Raw genomic sequence first — 19,499 nt, 5'->3', positions numbered from 1 at the left:
CGTCACTACATCGAAACCAAACAAGACAAATAATAATTAAATCGTTTGCTGTTAGAGTTGGTTGAATTTATGTTGTGAACCGAAATGAAGCCATACTATATTAAAGCTGATAGCGTGAACCTGCTTAAAGAATCTCCATATATGCAGTGCAATAAATCAAAATGGATACAAAAACTTCCGTGAGATAACCTATGGAAATATCAAATAAACAACGTAAGTAAAACATTCTTTATATTTACATTTAATCATATCGGACAATTAAAACATTTCTTAACTGACTTCAGACAGAAGAAAGGTTGTTTCAAATGATTATTAAGATTTTTTTATATATACTTGTATTCTTATGTGAACTGTTTTAAGGTTATTAATTGGTTATATTTATATTTACAGATCTTCCCGACAATCGTATAGTGACGACGTTATAGAGTATGTGCAGTTTAAGAGGAAGGCAAGTTTGTGTTTCATGAAAAGTAAAAGTTGTCCTGAACACAAGGTACATCAATGAAAATGAAAATGTGATGACTGTCCTGCCTAGAAGAAGTGAGGAGCCAAAAGTTTCGAAAGTGGGCACCAGTCTGAAATACATAAAGTAAAGTACACGGGAAATAGTACTTCTTTACTTGCGTAACCTACCCAACAAGATGAAGGAAGAAAAGTGACCATACAGTTCCTATTATTGCATTGCAATTTAATTCCATTTGTTACGGAAAATAATTTTAGTAATGAAGAAAAGCAGACACGCAAGCAGCACAAAAATTTAGCTTAGGTGATCTGTAGTAATTATTGTAACTGTAACATATGATAAATATATACAAAAGTTCTACTGTGTTTACTCACTAATAGAACCATATAAACCAAATTAACAAAGAAATCGGTTAATAAAATCTAATATTAGCAAATCATGTATTTTTAATTATACAGTCCTGTAACTTAATCGGTGCACATGCACCATCAATAATAACAGTCATGAAATATTTTAATTGTGTCCTATTAATTACAGAATGGGCCCTTAAAATAGAATTCTCATAGACGTCTTATAATTCTATTCTTATCATAGACATCTATATAATATATTAAATATATGAATACTTCCACTTGCTGTTGCTCTCGATTGATTACGTCCCGTTCCAATGATTTGGAATTGACGAATCACTCGAGAGTTACTAAATTTATTCCTCTTTTTCAATAATACTTCTCTTACATAGATAGTATAAAATGTCATTGCTTGCAAACAGAGGATTTAAACATATAAGAATCTGCAAGTTCTTTAACGTTTATGAGATTTGGGTTTAGGAACTTGTATAAGCAAATTTGTTATGATATTTAGCGATCGTACTTGTACACATCGTCACTGCACACGTCTTATAACTTGTCATTTATTTAAATTTTAGTTATAATAGTTATATAACTCTCAATTTTCTTCTAAGCGTTGTTTGTTTACAGTGTAATGACGTTCCGCCACAAAATGACACTTGACCGCCTGATTTAACGCGACGTTCCGTTCACCGTAAAGAAAGTTCGATTTTTATTAATGAATAGCCCTTTTTTCGAAAAAGTGATCAATGAAAGGCATATATAATTCGTATACTAATTCATTAAAACACTTTCCCAAAAAGTGTCAAGTAGCCAATTCTACCTGGATACAATTTAAAATTCTACGTAATACCTTTATGTTAAATACATATTAATCTTCTTTCATTGGATTTTTGGTGCGTTACTGTAGCGCGTACAGCAAAGAGTATAGTAATATATTATGCGCATACGATCTCGACGGTTCAATGTTGATAAGTTTATATTTGAAATTGTAATTGTGTATAGAAAGTGAAACAATGGGAATATGTGCTAATTATATTGATACAGATGTTCAGAAGCGGGAAATGCCTATGAAGACATAGGGAGTGAATTATTACCAGAAGGTATAATATCTTTAATATATCTTTAATATTGCATCATATTACCTTGCATTTATTAAATAAAATGTTAAGTTTAAAATATATTAATTGCTAATACAACAAAATATATTATTTTATGGCAGTGAGAAAACCGCTGGTAGTGGTAGTATTTTTAAGTGTGACGACTTTCCGCCACTCGCAAAGCGATGGCGCCAAAAGTATTTCTGAATGACGCTTTCGAAGGTTTCTCGACATTTTACATAATAAAAAGGTCGTTTAACACATATGTAAATAAAAACAAATAAACAGTTATTATTTAATAAATCTCTTAATCGTTTAACATTCCATGATATCCATTTCATTACCAAGTGTATTTTACAATTTGTCACTAGCCTTATAAAATAACATAATCATCGTAAAGTATTTCTCATTACTAAGACAATACTATTATACATTTAGAATAAATTAAGAACAATTATAGTTAAATGCAGGATTGAGCGATGTGATAATAACTAATATACTACTTTTATACGACAAAAACAATTCTAATGACATTAAGATTAGTGATCTGAGGATCTCACTGTTTTCTTGTTTACGCAGACATAATTACAAATCTTTTGATATTGTTATATTCACTACGGTCCCGTCATTTGCTCCGGTTCCTTGGAAGATCAAATTAACTTTGTGGACTGGGGGACTCTATTCAACTTTCCACCCCAGACCTCCATTCAACCTCCAAGATCCTCCAAGGTTCCATTGATCAATGGAACCTTGGAGGACCTTTATTATCATAATATTAGTATGCAAAGTTATTAGCATTTGTAATATGTTTATTACGCATATAAGAGTGTATAAAACCATAGGGTGTATAAAAACCATAGTCTTTAAATTTAATTATAAAGTTCACAATAGTTAATTACATAATAAAGCAATTTTCTTATAGGAATTACTTATGTGCTAATTTAGAATGTCAATTGAGATAGTAATTATTATCGTAGAGATTGTAACCATTAGTTTTATTACATACAATAAAAAATACCAAATTATCAGCTATTGTTAATAATAGTAATTAGTAACACCGAAAATAGAATATTTCAAGATTTTTTTTCGGAAAGTTACTTATTTTTATTGTGATCAGTTTTTTCAATTTCTTAATTCCTAAAGTTTATGGTGGGTTTCGTTATCGGTTCTCTCTTGTAGATATGACAAGTTTTCCTGATACTTGCCGAGTACAGACGAATAGATGCGATCATAAATATGAAATAACCTACTCGTATATATTCGGTACTCGCCATGATTCTCGTCTATTTTGCTAGATGAAGAATTTTCTGAATTCAGCGCGAATCAAAGGATTACGTACGAAATTGTGTGAAGCGTTTACATTTTCGTCATTGTTGGCGCGTATCCCAATGAGGCATTAGAACCTGAAAAATAGTAAAAAAGATCCATTTCATTTATATATTATATATACCTACGCCTACGTATATTACAGTGAAGTGTCTATGGAAGAATGTAATCTTTCGAAATTCAAATAGACAAAAACAAAAACGCATTTCAACATTTTTACTTTTTATCTATGCTTTTTATGTCTAATATATTTTAATTTTATTGTGTGCTGAGGGTTTGATTTTATGCTTTAGAGATATTGTTTTAATCTTTTAGTTCCAGTTATCATCATCATACCAGACTTGTTAAAATATTGCAACGAGTTTTTTTATATAGTTTAACCATAGATTAGTAAAGATACTTCGCCGCCTTGAAATTGAATGAAGCCACAAACGGCTTATAAGTAAGTTCTTTTTTTGAATTCTTGTCAAATAAAAACATTTTTAAAGAAAATTTACGAATATATAACTAATACTGCGTAATTTACATAATAAATAAATAATTATTTCAAATATTTTAGGGACATTTTAGCACGGAGAAGTGGCAAAACTTTTTTACTTAACAAATTCAATTCTGAAAACTGGGTACATTTTCTTGTTAGGAGTGAGTAATCTTTACTAATCTATGAGTTTAACCTAACGATTAGGCAGACGTGCTACCTGATGCCTTCACGATGTGGAAAGCTTGCTCTTTTTTTCTAGATCTTTTCCAAAATAGTAATGGGTATCCATAAAGTTATGGGAAATGGCCTAATCGCTACCATGCGAGTCGAGATGTTAGTAAGTGGATTGTAGATATTGTAATATTTGTAATGCATGACTACATGCATTACAAATATTGTAGTCATGTAAGCGTTTACATTACTAGGGAATCTGTAACTCGCCACGAATCGCCTAACGTGCCCAGTGACCACTGTCAAGTCTTATTAAGCTTCCACGTACCGGAGAGCAAGTCAAGCGTAGTAGTAGGGAGGGAGGGCCTCCCCTTAATCCGCTAGAGTTTGTACCTTTCGTAATTTTATTTTGAGGCTATACCATTCTATAGCTAACTATCTTGAAACTTGAATGTAGCCACGACTGGTTTTAGAACACAATAAAGGAACTCACTTCAATAAAGATCTTCCTCATCTTCATACGCGGACTCGTACCAGTCTCTAGCAACATCCTCATATATCACCCTCCTAACGTCTTCATCGTACTGGGGATGCAGGATCCTGGGTGAGCGCGCCCTGAACTCCAGGGGAACGTCGTAGCACTTGCAGACACAGCACGCGGGGAACTTGAACCAGTCCGCGAAGATCCCGCGGCATTCGTTGCGTGGGTCGTAGGCTAACAGGCGGTGGAGACGATACTGTTGCTCACACCTGGAATATTGATAGAACTACTTATTATACGTCAGTTATGGAATTTCTCAGATTTATTTTTATCTTTTTACTTTGTGCAACTACTAACTTAGATGTAAATCTATTGCTACGCATATTTCATTATATATTTGCTTGAACTGCAATTGATTTGGTATATTTTAATTAAATGCATACCTACAACCTTCCCGGCAATACATCTGTTTCCTCTCATGCACGCAGGTTTCCAAGTGAATGTACTGTTCGAACGGGTACATATTGAGCAAAGCTAAAACTTCGCCACGGGTGCTGTTTGCCCAAAATGGTGCGGCCATCTCTTCTTTAGACTCGCACGCGTTTCTGAAATCCAAAACTTTCGGTTAAAACAATGTAGGGAAGCAATATAATCAGTGCAATCGTCTTAAGTAATGACAACTCAATGTTGCGCGACTAGTACCTATTGGTAAGCTACGGAACTTTTTGGCCTGGCCTGGATATATTAAAAAATCTCTAAAGCGAGAAATATTCGATGACTGCTATTCACTTATACTTAGTTATTAGGTCTAATTACCTTAGGTCACATATTATATTATGCTACTTAAGTGAGTTGATTGCATTCTTTTGAAACACTTTGAAAGGGATATGTCAAGCCGTGATCACAATTCACGTAACTGGGTCGAAATATCGGCAATAAATAAAAAATGAAATCAAATCACCCTTTAAGTAAAGGACGTGTACACGTTTCATAACAAAATGTAAATAAGCCCATTTGTACTTGGGTACAACAAAATAAAGTATTTAAAGCAAAAGTTCATTGAAATATTTGCTTGTAATGTAATTATTTTTCATAATAACATTATAATATAACAAATGAACGTTAATTTGGAATGTATGTTATATCGCATGTTTAATTTTTACATTATTTCGTCTTTATCCAATAATATTGATGATATCACCCAAACATCACAGGTGGCACATTTAAGAGAAAGTTTTTCGATAAACAAATAAGGAAACTTGTCACGAGACAATCTCTCTAATTATATGATGTCATAAAGATTTCACCATTTAGAATAACACACTTATGTGCTTAGTAATATTCCCGATATTTATTATTAAAAATGAAAGTGGTATTATAAAACTTACGCTCCTCTTAACTTTATGACGGAAGGACGCATGGAGTCCGGGTGCTGTGGCGGCTTGGGATGGAATTCCTCTTTTTTGTCATTAACTTTCGTGTCAATCCTGTCGTTTTTTATCTTCTCGTGTTCTGAAAACAGCAAAGTAGGCGGCAATGTGGATGAATCGACTGGTTTCCAGTTATCTTTACCAGATTCTGTTGTTATGTCAACGTATTGATCATCAGTTGTTTCCGTCGAATTTAGAACATTTTCAGTTGTCGTTGTTATATTTTTATCTGTAACATTATTTTCAGTTAAAGGTTCACTCTTAGAAGTGCCTTGAAAATTTGGATAAATGCTATTAGTTTCTATGCTTTGTTTTATAACTGCTTCAAGCGTTATAACGTCTGGATCCAAATTGTTAATCTCTATGTTAGCTATACTTTCCAGTTTTGTTTTGTACGATATGGCTTTGTCTTCATTCATAGTTTCATTATTAGTAATTTCAGTATTGTTTCCATTACTTGTAGAATTAACTTTAGTATTATTAGATGTTTCTAAGGGCTTCACTTTCAGTGTTTCATTATCTACCTTTTTAACTTTATCAGCATTTGACTGTATTGGCCTAAAATGAGGCTTGTCCTTCATTCCTCTTCCACGGGTTTTTTTGGTGTACATCATTTTTGTTTTAATTATGTCTTCTGCGAAATCTGTTGTTTTTATATTGCCCTCTTCCTCCTCATCATCTTCTATAAAGTTTTCTAACTCAGCTTTCAGGACAGCTATATGGCGTTCTTCGCCATACATTCTTCTCATTAGACCCTGAAAATGTAATGGTCGTAATTATCGTGCACAAAGGCATATTATGATAGTATTTCTCCGAACAATATAGAGCCCAATTAATGTAATGCAGAATGCTTTAAAGTATGATAAGGTGGTAAGTTTCGTATCTTTGGTAGATTTTGTAACGTCGACCTGTTAGCTAGTAGAACTAGATCTACACGTCTTATTCCACTGCCATTCTAGGCCGACTCTGCACGACATCTGTAACAAACATACAGATCTACCTACTACTTGGACTTGGGACTGGCTGTATGTGGATGTAATGTAATAATCTATAAAATTTTGACAATATTTGGAAGTTTTGTACGTACCTGGTTCTCTCTAACGAAGCGTCGTATCGCGTGCCAGGGATAGCTATTCCCCGGCGTGGTGCAGTAGCTCTGCTTGCTGAGGTCGCAGGGCGCGTCGGGCAGCGCCGAGGCGCGGCTGGCGCGGTACGGGCGCGCGCACGCCGACGCATAGTCGTAGCCCTCGGTGCCCGCTGTCCATGCCGCCTACTTGCAAACAATCAGGTATTTCACTATTGTATCTTTGAAGCTTAGATGTATATTATTAACCTACGGTTGTCGATTATACGTAATCAATTTGGGCTACGAATACCATAATTTTTGCCCATGCTATTTAGTTTAAAAAATACGTCAAAACTTAAATTACGTTTTTAAAAATAAATATTGGAAAGCAAACTACATAATTTTCTCATCATTAATATCATTTCTCATCATTCCACATTTCAAAGGTGGAAAAAAACTTTGTGGTTCGACTCCGGCGGAATCACCGCTACCTGTTCCACCTAATAACAGAAGTATTAAGCGCTGCTGTGTTCTGGTTTGAAGGGTGTGGTAAGAGATATGTACTTTTCCGAGGCGTTCCAGCTTGATCCTCAATGGTAGCGGCTGTGGCCAGCCTCCGGTAGGAATCCTATTTAGAGTTGAATACAGATGTCCATAGACAGAAATAGCCACTTACCATCAGGTGGACTGTAGTGGAAAAAAATAAATATTGTTATCAAGTCAGTGCAAAGGTCTGCAGAAATATGACATCATCAATGGTCCATGCGTCAACGATTTCACAGCTGTCCATCAATAGTTAGACCACCAAAGTTGTCAATTCACACTTAGCACTTCCGGAGCGCTAATTTGTATATGTAGTCGTATTTTATAACTCGTGTTGTTACAAAAATGTTCCCTTTCCATTATTGTTCTCTACTGTTAAATTTTTTATCCTTGTGATAAATCTTCATACTCTTATTATTAAAACTAATTTCCATATTTGTTTCTACCGCTTCAAATAATTATATGGAAATCTTAAATTTCTCTTCCAGCTCAATGCACCTTAAATGAAATATTTATTAAGTTAAGGTGTGCGAAGGTTCCATATATCGAGGGCATTGCCTTGGACCTAGTTGGAACACCTGTTTGAGAGTCTAAACGAAAGTAAACGCCCACTCGCCGCGATACTAATTGAAGATATAATTGAGCTGATCGCATTTACATTTCACTTTTAGCTCCTCGAACTTTCTACGCTCTCTTTGCGGAAATCACGTAGAGGTAAGGGTGTAGGAGCGTTTGGTAATCGCGGTCCTTTAAAGGCTGCACGCGCGTAATCCTCGGAAGGTTGGCATGCGGATAGCATGTGTAATTTGATATAATTTACTATTAGGATCTGGAGAATGGCCAGAGAATGACAATAAAACAAATAAATACACTCAAAATCGCCTCCGCGGGTGTTAAGCCATAAGAAATAAAATAATTTTAATCTTATAAAACAAATGCAAAATAGATTGCAGTTCTTGTGATATTTAAGTAATTGAAAACAATAATTGTTTTCTGTAATCAACTGACACAACTCAAAGAAAGTATAGGCATAATCTCACTAAAGCACTTAATAAATGCCTTACCTCTTCTCAGGATTATCTTAGAAGATTAGTGATTCAGCCACATGCTTAACGATTATAAAACAAAAATTTTGTTCGAGCTAAAGAGCTCATTACCGATGAAGTACGATCGACAAGTATTTAGGTTAATCTCCGGAGAAAAAAGAGACTTAAGTATCTGTCAGCGTTAGGCGCTTCTTTAACGTCGTTTGTCTAACTGCTCTCCCGTGTTTACATTTGACAGAATTAGACTGTTTGTTTCAAACAAGGCAACAGTTTTATTGTAATAAAAAAGAAATATTTAAGGAACGTGTGTGACTTTACTCGTATCAAGCAAGTAAAGTATTTTGAAATATAATCTCGTTGTACCTCATAATGTATTCTCTTAACGTCATGATATTAAAAATTTTAATGTTATTACCGACTCTATTTAGAGATTTCTTTTTCTTTACTGTGTAATTTCCTGCCATTCAAAAATAATTATTAATAAATTTAAGTATTATTAATTACCGACTATTAACTATTAACCATTTGTGCACAAAATACTCTCATTTGTTTAGGTTAGCTGCTTAGATGATGATAACGTAGTCATAATAGGCCGTTAGTTCAGTACGAAAAACTAATGTGGAACGCAAGATGTTGAACGTGACGTCACTCGATGATGGCGCGTGTAGGCCCGCGCTACCGTTACTGTTTGCACCGAAACTGAGGCCTAAAGTACCCAAATTTTCTGTAATTCAAATGTAGAACGAATTCTAAATCAAACGTTCTTATCTACAAGTATGTCGTCAAATCAGGAATCTTAGGATTAAAAATTATACGTTGAAATACCTTAAAAAATAAGTATAGCATTAAATAAGTATATCACGTAGAATAATTAAATAGAAAAAATGTAATATTAAGCTATTTGGATCTTAAACGTATATAGGTATGTCAGGTATACATTGCTTCTACAAATCGTAAAGATTATTATAGATATCCTATATTTATTATCGTTTCATGCAATTGATCGAATATGAGTAATAATGTACTTAATCTCTAGGTAGAGTTATCGTCGTCATCGTTTCGTTGCCCTTTTTCTAGTTTTGCTTTCTGTCCCTACTTACTTACAGTAATGATAGGATACTTTATGCGTAAAATTTTGTATCCTTCTCTTATATAGTTGGTATTCTTCTACACATTCTAAAATTTTGGTTGCGAGAGATCCAATCATTATTTTTATCCAGATGCTGAAATCTATTTGATGGATTTAGAATTTAAGTACATGAATTTGTGTATTACAAACAGAATACAAGGAAATTTAGGGAGAAGTGATTAGATGCTAAAGTTACTTTTCTGTTATTTTGTTACTAATATGCAACAAACGATGCCTGAAGGTCTGAGATCTCCATAAAGCAAAAGATAGATGCGTTTTATTAATAACAACTTCATCTATACATAAAACCGCAATAACGAGAATTAGAATGTGTCACCAGACGTCTCGAGCATTCGAAGACAGACATTTAACAGGAGAAGTACCTACTCGTTGCAAAAAAATGTTATAAATTGTTTATTAATAGGTAAGTCATCATCATCAACCCATTACTGTCCCACTGCTGGGCACGGGTCTTGTCACATAATTAGAAGGATTAGGCCATAGTACAACGCGCTATTGGTAGACTTCACATACCACTGAGATTTTTTTTTATAAATCTCTCAGATATGCAGGTTTCCTCACGATGTTTTCCTTCACCGTTTAGCAAGTGATATTTAATTTCTAATACGCACATAACTTTGAAAAATCAGAGGTGCAGAGGTGGCTGGGATTTGAACCTCGGACCCCTCGATCGAGAGGCAGAGTTTCTTACCCAATAGGCTATCACTGCCACCACTAGTAGGTAAGTAGTACAAATAAATTACTGTAAACGGTAACTCGTTTTGACGTACTCATCCCTGACATAACAAAACTTGGCGAAATTAGAAATGAATACCGAACCAACACTGCATAGGATGAAAACGTACAATACAGGTCTGTGATGAAAACAGTTTTTGGCTATCAACAAAATTGTTAAGAACTTTGACTCCGGAAACTGGTTTTGTAGGAAGCAGTTATATAAGAAACAAAAGAAGTGTCTGCATATCGTTATTCATTCTGATGTGTATGCCAATGCCAGTGCAGGTGTCGGCAGGCATGCGAGTGAAAGTGACTGATGGTATTTGGGAGCAGGTTGTGTGACGTCACAGACGTAGATAGTGATCTATTTTTTGTTGCATCGGATACGTGATGATATGCAGCGTAATTTTTGTGGTCGTTGTTCGATAGTTGCATCAGAAAGAACTAGTTTAGAAACTGTCTTGACTTGAAATTGAAAATTTGAAACTTGAAACCTATCGTTGCTAGATTGTGTGCTACAGACGGTTTGAGAATAAGAAAGTTGTTTACTTGTCCATAATAACGAGTGACAAGTGTCGTATAACGTTTACTATCTCTTATTTGTTTTATTTTTTTGATGATTTCCGGTGGAGCGTTTGGAAGCCTGTTTTGTAATATCTACTCGTCTACGAGCATTTACAACACAGCTCAATCTTAATACGGACGCAGGTGAAGCAAGTAAATCAAATCAAACTGTGGATTAATTTATGTTTTTAATTGACGAAAAAGACTGATTATACAGAGTGTTTGACTTAATTTAAAAATGGGGACAATTTATTTCAATTTCAATTAAAGTTTTTTTTCAAAATAATTACAGTATAAATTTAACTATAAACTAGGAAAAAAGAACTTATTTACAAAATTTACAAAAAAATAATATAAATTAAATAAGCCATCTAAAATTGTCGCGTGAGGCATGGTTCCCAAAACGCTTGCGGCGTTTCCTTGCTGCACGGCAAGACTTAATCTTTTTATGGGGACAACATATTATCTCATTAGAAAAATATTATTTTTAAAAGCAACAACATATCCACACGCAATTACATGATAAAAAACATTCCAGGTACAACTTATTGAAAATATTCCGGAAAGAGCTAACGTATAACTATATACATCATCTTATATAGGTAATTACCACTTTGACTCCAAAGGTACTACTTAGGTCTACCGAGCAAAATTTTTAGCCTCGTCTCCTTAGAACAGACCCGTGACAAGCATTTGTCGATAATGTACTTATACCCTATATTTATGTTATATTAAGCGTAGCTTGTATTAAATTATAAGCAGAGTACTAAAATAAACATTTTGAAATCAAACTCATCTTGTAGGTCTTGAAGTCATGTAATAATATAGTCACATAAACGGTACAGAGTAACGATATAACAATTATACGTAAGTAAGTTCACACTAGTGATTAGAAGTATTATAACTACACAAGTATCTCCGTTATTCGACTGCTCTTGCTGAAGTCTCCGACCAGAATGTCGCTCTCTGTTAATTCGAGCGCCGCCAAGGTGTCGTCCCCACTTCACCTACCCGCATCTGTTTTTAAACTGTAGTATCAAATGAGTCACTTATTACTTTAATGTAACGTTATAAAAATGTGATATCGTTAATATCCAAGCTTCTTATTAACGACGATAACATTCGGCCGTCCTGCTCACACGTTCGTCCTCGATCGTGTATGGTCTGATGCAAGAGCTGCAAAAGAAAACCAGTTGTTTAATGCCTAAGTCCAGAAGAGTTACACATTTTCTTGTAATACCGACTCGCACGTAAGAGGCCCGAACTGTTTATCAAAAACATGGCTTAAACTCTACGCATTTTCTTGCAATACCGACTCGCATGTAAAAAGCCCGAACTGTTGATCCGAACCAAGGCTTAAACTAGGTGATGTTCATATAGAATCACACTAGTTGTGTATTACCTAGGTTATAAATCTGCCCCAACAGTGTTCACCACGGATTTCTGTTGCAGGCATAGTTCATAAGGATTCTTTACATAAATGTCATATGCGCGACAGGTATTGAAGCGAATGCATTAGACCATTGTTAAATAATAAAACACACGGTTTAAACTAGGTGATGTTCATATAGGATCACTCTAGTCATGTATCACCGCAGTTTTTATACCTTGTTTACGATAACATTCGGCCAGTGCTCAACTCAAATTTACTCTAAAAATGCAATATTCACTCAATGTAATACATCCACCCAACATACATACATACATACACCCAACCATATGCATCACCAAGAGACACCCGCGAACATTACACTGCTCGAGGCATCTGCACTAATCCATCTTAACTACAGATAAATAAAAATCAAACTAAAAAAAGTTTCCTACACCTACAGTAATGACAACATCTAGCTGCCCACTTTACTTATGTCTGGATTCTAAGTCCAATAGTTAAATCTTCAACAACTATTGATTCGATAAAGTTACGCATCAGAATAACGACGTTTATCTTATTAGTCCATTTCGGAATGCTCAACAACCTGTTCAATAACTGTTATACTGATAGATAGATAGATCTATAGTTGGCCACTAAATGAATCTGTGCGACTCAAAATACTATTATAAAATTATTTTATTACTACTTAGTACTTCTTTTAATTATTACAATGTTATTTTATACAAATAGTTGCCTTTCCAATGTACGTCTTTTATCAACTGATGAAGCAGTATCAAAATAATAATATATCGTGAATATTTGAAATGAATGATATCAAAGTTAAAGACTAAATAATGGTAAACTAACCATGAATTTCACACAATATAACACGTATAAGTTGTATGAACCCAATTTTTTTACGTTATTTATCACAAATTCAAATTATTTCTTTCAAAGTAGGGCCACATAACCCACTTTTGAAAGTCAGAAAGAAATTTCATTACATTAAATTGCATTTATATTCAGTTATAATAATACATACTATTACATGAATTTCAAAATTTAATTAACAAAGCAAAGGACCCATGCGTTCACGTCAGCGACATACTTGTCAATTGTGTATGGCTTAACTACTTAACTTTTTTTTTTTTTTTTTTTATTTCACCAAAAGTTTTAAATTAAGATTCCCATAAGGAAGTTATAGTTTGGGCTATTTTACTGTAAAAGTTATGCATTATACTAAGGAAGATTTGCTAGACTTTACGCAAACGTCGTTTTTAAAAAAAAATCAAATAATGTTATGGAAAGAATAAACACATTAAAATGGTCCGTTAATCTAAACGGAGTTTAAACAGACCTTGTCTTACATTGAGTTCCTCGGAAGCGGATTTTTTTTTCCGTAGGTAGTTATCAAACGGATAGTGTTATTGAATACACACTCGTAAACTACCTACCAAGAAAAATTACTTCAGAAACCGGCCATTATTTAACTATACTTATTTGTGTCTACAACTGATAAAAGATTTTTTTTAAACACGCTTTTATTTTTGCCACGCTTTTATTAACTTGACCTGTATGTATGTAACGGAATATTTGAATTCGATTTTTACCTACTTTGAACGGTCAGATTTATTTAAAAATTTTGAAATACCTATGACATGACATGATTTTAATAATCTTGTCCGATTCTAATTTTGTCTCATCACGATCGTCAGATTTAAAACTATAACTGTTTTACATAACATGTGGCTCCTAATCAATCACAACCTAAAATTTCTATGACCTGAAAAAGGTCTATTAAAGTTGATCATGATTTTATACCAGCCAGCCAAACAAACAGTTAGTCAAACTATCTTATGATACACCTTATTACCGAACAATTCATATTTATTATATATATTTCAAACGCCTCGGCTTCACCTGACTTTTATATAGTTTGTAATAAAAATTATATTAGTGCGTAATATCTATATAGATTATATTAATATAATATGTATCATTTACAACCAACACTCTCAAGGAGATGCTCGATGTTTCTATAGAGAAAACCTAGACATGACGCAATTGTGAACCGTATGAAATTTATATGAAAAGTAAATTATTGTATAAGAAAATCCCATCGAAATGTACCTATGCTTTTATTTGATTACATTATTATTCATTTGGCTATGATATACATATAATAAGAATGAAATCTTCACGTGTTTACATCGAATATATTTGAAAAAGAAAAATTGTCTGTCGGTTTGTATATTTGAAAATGCATTAAAACCAAAACTACGAAGTCGATGTCAAAAGTATACATTTTTTTTAAAAAACATTACATGACCAGGTAATGGACAATTCCAAATTACTAACGTACTCCGTGATCTTGACAGAGGGCATTGTATAATTCAAATTATATTTTGAATCCACATGAACAAAGTCGCAGGCAAGACTCGTTTTAAAAATGCAATTCAAATTATATTTTGAATCCACATGAACAAAGTCGCAGGCAAGACTCGTTTTAAAAATGCAATTCAAATTATATTCTGACTCCACATGAACAAAGTCGCAGGCAAGACTCATTTTAAATATGGTATACAAGAGACTATCTAAATTTATGTAGGCTTCAGTGACCGTTTCTCACTTAATACGTATAATAACTTAATTGCTGTAACTTGTAAATAGAACTAAGCTCAAGTTATAAAAGCATCAATTTATTATTATTATTATTATTATTTTACTTAAAATAATTTATTCTCAATCCCATACAAAGTGGATCCCGTTTATCATTTCGTAAATGGCTCACATAATTAATAATATCGATAGTCTAAGCGTCTCAACGTTTAAGGTACAAACTTCATTTACCAGTATTTGATAGTGCCCAATTTTCAAACCAAAAGGACGTGTAATGTGTCAAATTCAAATTGAAATTTAAAGATTTAAAATTACGAGATGTAAAGAAATATTAATACAAAACGAAACGTTGCATACTAAATTTAAAACAGACATTTAATATTATGTATAAGTGAGTCAGTCTGAAGTAGAATGGGAGATAAGAGAGATATTTTTATATATAATATTCCAAAGACCGCTGCGCATAAGTTTCTCAGTTTTCTTATAGATCATTAACTAATGTGCATTTATACTTTATGGGAGTCAAAACACAGTAGTACACAGTACTGCGTGAATTCGCCTAGAATTGATGGAAATCTAAATTTGGCAACGTACGTATGCTTCTTTCATAACAATTACGTATCAAGTATATGAAATCAAAAGGAAACTTTCATTGATTTATAAAATGAAAATGTGAACAATGTAGATGTGAATGCAAGTTTATTTTTAAATATAGTCAATTAATATCCAAAAAAAAAAAAAACAATAAACCTTAAACTCATTTACCATTTCCCTCCTGGGTACACTCAGCCACTCAATACCGTGGTCGTGATACTTTTTTGCAGGCAGTTAAATATGTACCACGTAGATATTATACATTTCTGTACAATTATGAATAATCAAAATTTTGCAACTTAATAAACGTGTCACTTATATCAAGTAGGTATACTGTACTCTGTAACTGCGTTTGTTGCTACCGCATAGTCCCTTCCATACAATAAAAACAAACGCATATACGTAAACCCCGTTTGAAACATTAAAAGTTATCAAAAATAAATTCAAATCTAACCTGTATGCAATTTCTGGCGTACATTAGCCTATATTAACAACCATTAGGTTCCCATATCTATAAAGCCTGACATTTAAGATTAAAGATCCTTAAAATATTTTCATAAGTACGTGTATTTCTATATATTTCAAAGTAGGTGTAACTTTAGAACAATTAGGATTTACTTTTTACACCACAGAATTTAACCAAATGGACAGATTTACCACAAGAACTGCCTTGCAAAATTACTTTTAGACACTTCTTCACAGAAAATGCACTTATTTTGAAGTAAACACCTCAGTTTACAATGTTAACAAGTAATTTGATAAGAGTAAAGTTTGTTCACAAAATTTAAGTATATCATTTTCAGAGGGTATTAACATTTCATTGAATTACTAGTCTCAATCTATCCATTTTCTTAATTCAAATGAGTTTTCCCTTACATCAACGACATTTATCTACCCCCATTTTTACTTATTCTACCAAGATGAATTCACATATGACATAATAATGTTTTAACTCACGGTTTTTATTCCTGTGTCAAGTATGTTCGTACTTACGAATCGCCGTCCATGATTGTGAGCTGGTTCTTGTACACTTCTGATGAAATCAAACTCATCTTGTAGGTCTTGAAGTCATGTAATAATATAGTCACATAAACGGTACAGAGTAACGATATAACAATTATACGTAAGTAAGTTCACACTAGTGATTAGAAGTATTATAACTACACAAGTATCTCCGTTATTCGACTGCTCTTGCTGAAGTCTCCGACCAGAATGTCGCTCTCTGTTAATTCGAGCGCCGCCAAGGTGTCGTCCCCACTTCACCTACCCGCATCTGTTTTTAAACTGTAGTATCAAATGAGTCACTTATTACTTTAATGTAACGTTATAAAAATGTGATATCGTTAATATCCAAGCTTCTTATTAACGACGATAACAATTTCGTGTATATATTAAATGGCAAAACTTGTCTTTAGAGGTGAATATCCATAAATGAGCGTCGGAGTCTATTAAGTGTTCGATTAGTCTTCAACGGGGAATAAGTAGGGTTATTACGATATTGGAGAAATCTGACTTTCGCAGCCATGCTAGTTGCGCCTTTAAGTAGTTACTTGATATGACTGTGGCAATTAAAATTGACGTATTGCGTACTTACATCAAAACCATATTAAGTAGTATTTAAATGCATTATTTTTGTTGCCATTTTCATAAGATCTGTTTCCAATTTGATTGCTATGGCATCACCGCTTATTTCAGTCTTATAACATCCTAATTGAGTTTGAGTGTATGATAAGTCATGTACAGGGGCAGCTACGCACCTGTGATCGCCATCAAGGTTGAGAGTTTATTATAAAAAAAAGACTGTGGGCGACAGTGACCGCTCGATCAAATGGACTGCACGTTCGTTTTTCGTTCCTACTCCAGTGAAAACATTATCGAACTCTTTAAGCGATTAATAAAATCATATTGAATTTATGTGATGGCTAACATTAACCGTCTCAGTAAACTGTTCAACCAAATTCATTGTCTACGGTCTAGTTGCTACATAAAAGTTTATACATCATCTAAAACCAATCAGTGTTTCATTTCACTCAAATTTCTTTACAATATCAGTTTCATGGGGTCTAATTACGGTTCGTCGGAGAAATTTTGATTCTCATGAACTCTATCAACGTCGAATGAAAACCTAGGTGTTACGTATGCGAATTAGATTTATATCGAGTTGGTGATAGAGATCGGAGTGGCGTGCGCGTTTTGGCTGAAGGTGTGTGGCGTTGCTTGGTCGCGTAAAAAATGGGTGCGAGCTTGTTTGGCCCGCTTCCCACGTTCTTGCCGAGTGTGCCCGCCGCCCGCCGGCCCGCTTTCGTGCAGGCCCCGCGCAGCCACACCACATACATCACGGGGTGACATGTGGAAAATGCGGATTTATATCGTATTGTTGATACTCCTTTTCATATAAAAATGTGTGAAATTGTGTGTCCTCTTATAGAACTTTGTGAGTTGTTTTTGTCTATCATCAACTCTCTGATTAGTCGATATCATTAAATTGTTGAAAAATATTAAGTAATTTAAAATTTACCTAAGTGATTCACGAATATTATATCGGTCGCATGTTTTTGTCGTTTATTAATGAACAATTAAAATTTATTATAATTTTGCATGTAACAATTAATATTCGTTAATTACCCACAACGGTATCAATTGTACAAATATTACTTATGTAATTCGTATTTTAATCTGAATGAATGATTCGTTCGTTAACCCCAGTACTCTTAGAAAACAATAAACAATAGAAATTTACTTATCTCTGAAGCTAGTAATGAGGAAAAGCATTATTTATTTGACACTCTTTACACATAACTGTCCAATAGTTTAGTGTACAAAGCTGTTTTGAGACTAGTGTTTCCATTTTCATAAATTATACTGCAAGCATTTATTCTGTTTACAACTTAACTTTTATGTTTAGGTACGTTGTATGTTTTTATAGCTGAAGATTTTAATCCATTAGATTTTGTCTTCTTAGTTCTATATTGCGATTAATCGATCAGGAATAATTTTTAAGCTTGATGGCAGTGGTAAAATCAAAGATACAACCTCAGCAGGCCGTCAGGTCCAGAACAACAAAATCCTTTGGAAGAAAGTTTTCCACGAGCTACACGGGAAATCGGCATCGCAGAGAAGACACCCTCTGTTAACACTTTTAATGTAATTAGCACTCACCACAAACAGAAAGGCGATAGTGAGCCTCATTTCTCTAACGAACTTTCACTGGGACCGCGCTTGGCAAGAGCATGGTGGACGCGCGCACACGGTATCACGGCTCGCCACCGACTGTAATACTTTCGCAATGCCATTCTCAAGGACTGCACTTGGATGCATCGCAGCTGTTTAATAGCTTAATGCCACCAGCCCTAAAGGAAAGGAAGAAAGTTCACCGCCACTTAGCTTCTGTCACAACTGACGATTTCGAGAATTGAATTAAGTTGAATACTGCAATTTGGTTAAACTGGCAATTTAGCAATTTGTGCACACGCTACACGAAAATTGCGAGCTTGCGTTAAGTTGAGGAGCCTTTAACGAAGAACAGGAAAGGGCAAAATTGTACGAGGAATCTTATAAAAATTTTAATAATGCATATTATAATTTCAAGAGAGATACTTAAAAAGAAATGTCATGATAATTTCCAAAATCGGACTTATAGCAATAATGGTCCTGATTATATCTCAAATATCGCTTGGAGTCCGTCAAGGAAACGTCAGGGTAATTTTTTGCTTTTTTTTAAAATTCTTATCTCAGAAAGTTTATCATAGTCATAGCTTTTGGGCCATACGTGTTTGGTGATCGTAGTAGACAGATGATTTTGTAGGTAGACTTCTTTCCATCTTGAATTACCTTATTATGGTTCTTTTTATATTGCACTACTGAGTCAAGTTATATACCCGTAGGTTTTACCCCACTCCTCCTGTCGTGCCTTAATGTAAATTCGTGAGGGAAGACATCGGTACATGGCAAGCTTACTGTTACAACTCTCCATAGAGGGCTTATGCTCCATCATAGTTTATTAATTGTTATCCAATAATAAGAATC

At 33.9% G+C, this 19,499-nt stretch overlaps 1 protein-coding gene and 1 long non-coding RNA gene across 3 annotated transcripts in view; one reads left to right on the top strand and one right to left on the bottom strand.

Moving 5' to 3' along the window:
- Positions 1 to 1,670: 1,670 nt before the first annotated feature.
- LOC140753727 (uncharacterized) overlaps positions 1,671 to 19,499 on the top strand; it is a 49,536-nt gene continuing 31,707 nt past the window's right edge. Inside the window, exon 1 of the long non-coding RNA XR_012103598.1 lies at positions 1,671 to 1,916. This is a non-coding gene — a long non-coding RNA (uncharacterized LOC140753727). The remainder of the gene's footprint in view (positions 1,917 to 19,499) is intronic.
- spz4 (Spaetzle domain-containing protein 4) lies at positions 2,195 to 18,743 on the bottom strand. Of its 2 annotated transcripts, none has more exons than XM_073088493.1 (6): positions 18,633 to 18,743; positions 6,890 to 7,072; positions 5,761 to 6,557; positions 4,816 to 4,977; positions 4,385 to 4,641; positions 2,195 to 3,316 (listed from the first exon to the last, which is right to left on the bottom strand). In XM_073088493.1, exons 1-5 carry the CDS (start codon positions 18,660 to 18,662, stop codon positions 4,386 to 4,388), a joined length of 1,428 nt encoding a protein of 475 aa, XP_072944594.1. In that variant the 5' UTR covers positions 18,663 to 18,743; the 3' UTR covers positions 2,195 to 3,316; position 4,385. The 2 variants fall into 2 exon arrangements, with proteins under 2 accessions (XP_072944594.1, XP_072944595.1); XM_073088494.1 differs by having other exon boundaries at positions 6,890 to 7,075; positions 18,633 to 18,736.

The sequence above is a fragment of the Epargyreus clarus genome, unplaced genomic scaffold (genome assembly GCF_041222505.1).
Source record: "Epargyreus clarus isolate Ecla_fem2 unplaced genomic scaffold, WU_Ecla_fem_2.2 ptg000027l, whole genome shotgun sequence".
In the NCBI taxonomy this organism is placed as follows: Eukaryota; Metazoa; Arthropoda; class Insecta; order Lepidoptera; family Hesperiidae; genus Epargyreus; species Epargyreus clarus.
This window is presented reverse-complemented; position numbering and strand designations above follow the sequence as displayed.

Bases quoted from the DNA above. Each gene is read 5' to 3' on its own strand.
- spz4 (XM_073088493.1), bottom strand. From the start codon at position 18,662: ATGAGGCTCACTATCGCCTTTCTGTTTGTG. The intron at 7,073-18,632 runs GTGAGTGCTAAT...GTTTGCAAGTAG, and splicing joins CTATCGCCTTTCTGTTTGTG to GCGGCATGGACAGCGGGCAC. The intron at 4,642-4,815 runs GTATGCATTTAA...TCAATATTCCAG, and splicing joins TATTGCCGGGAAGGTTGTAG to GTGTGAGCAACAGTATCGTC.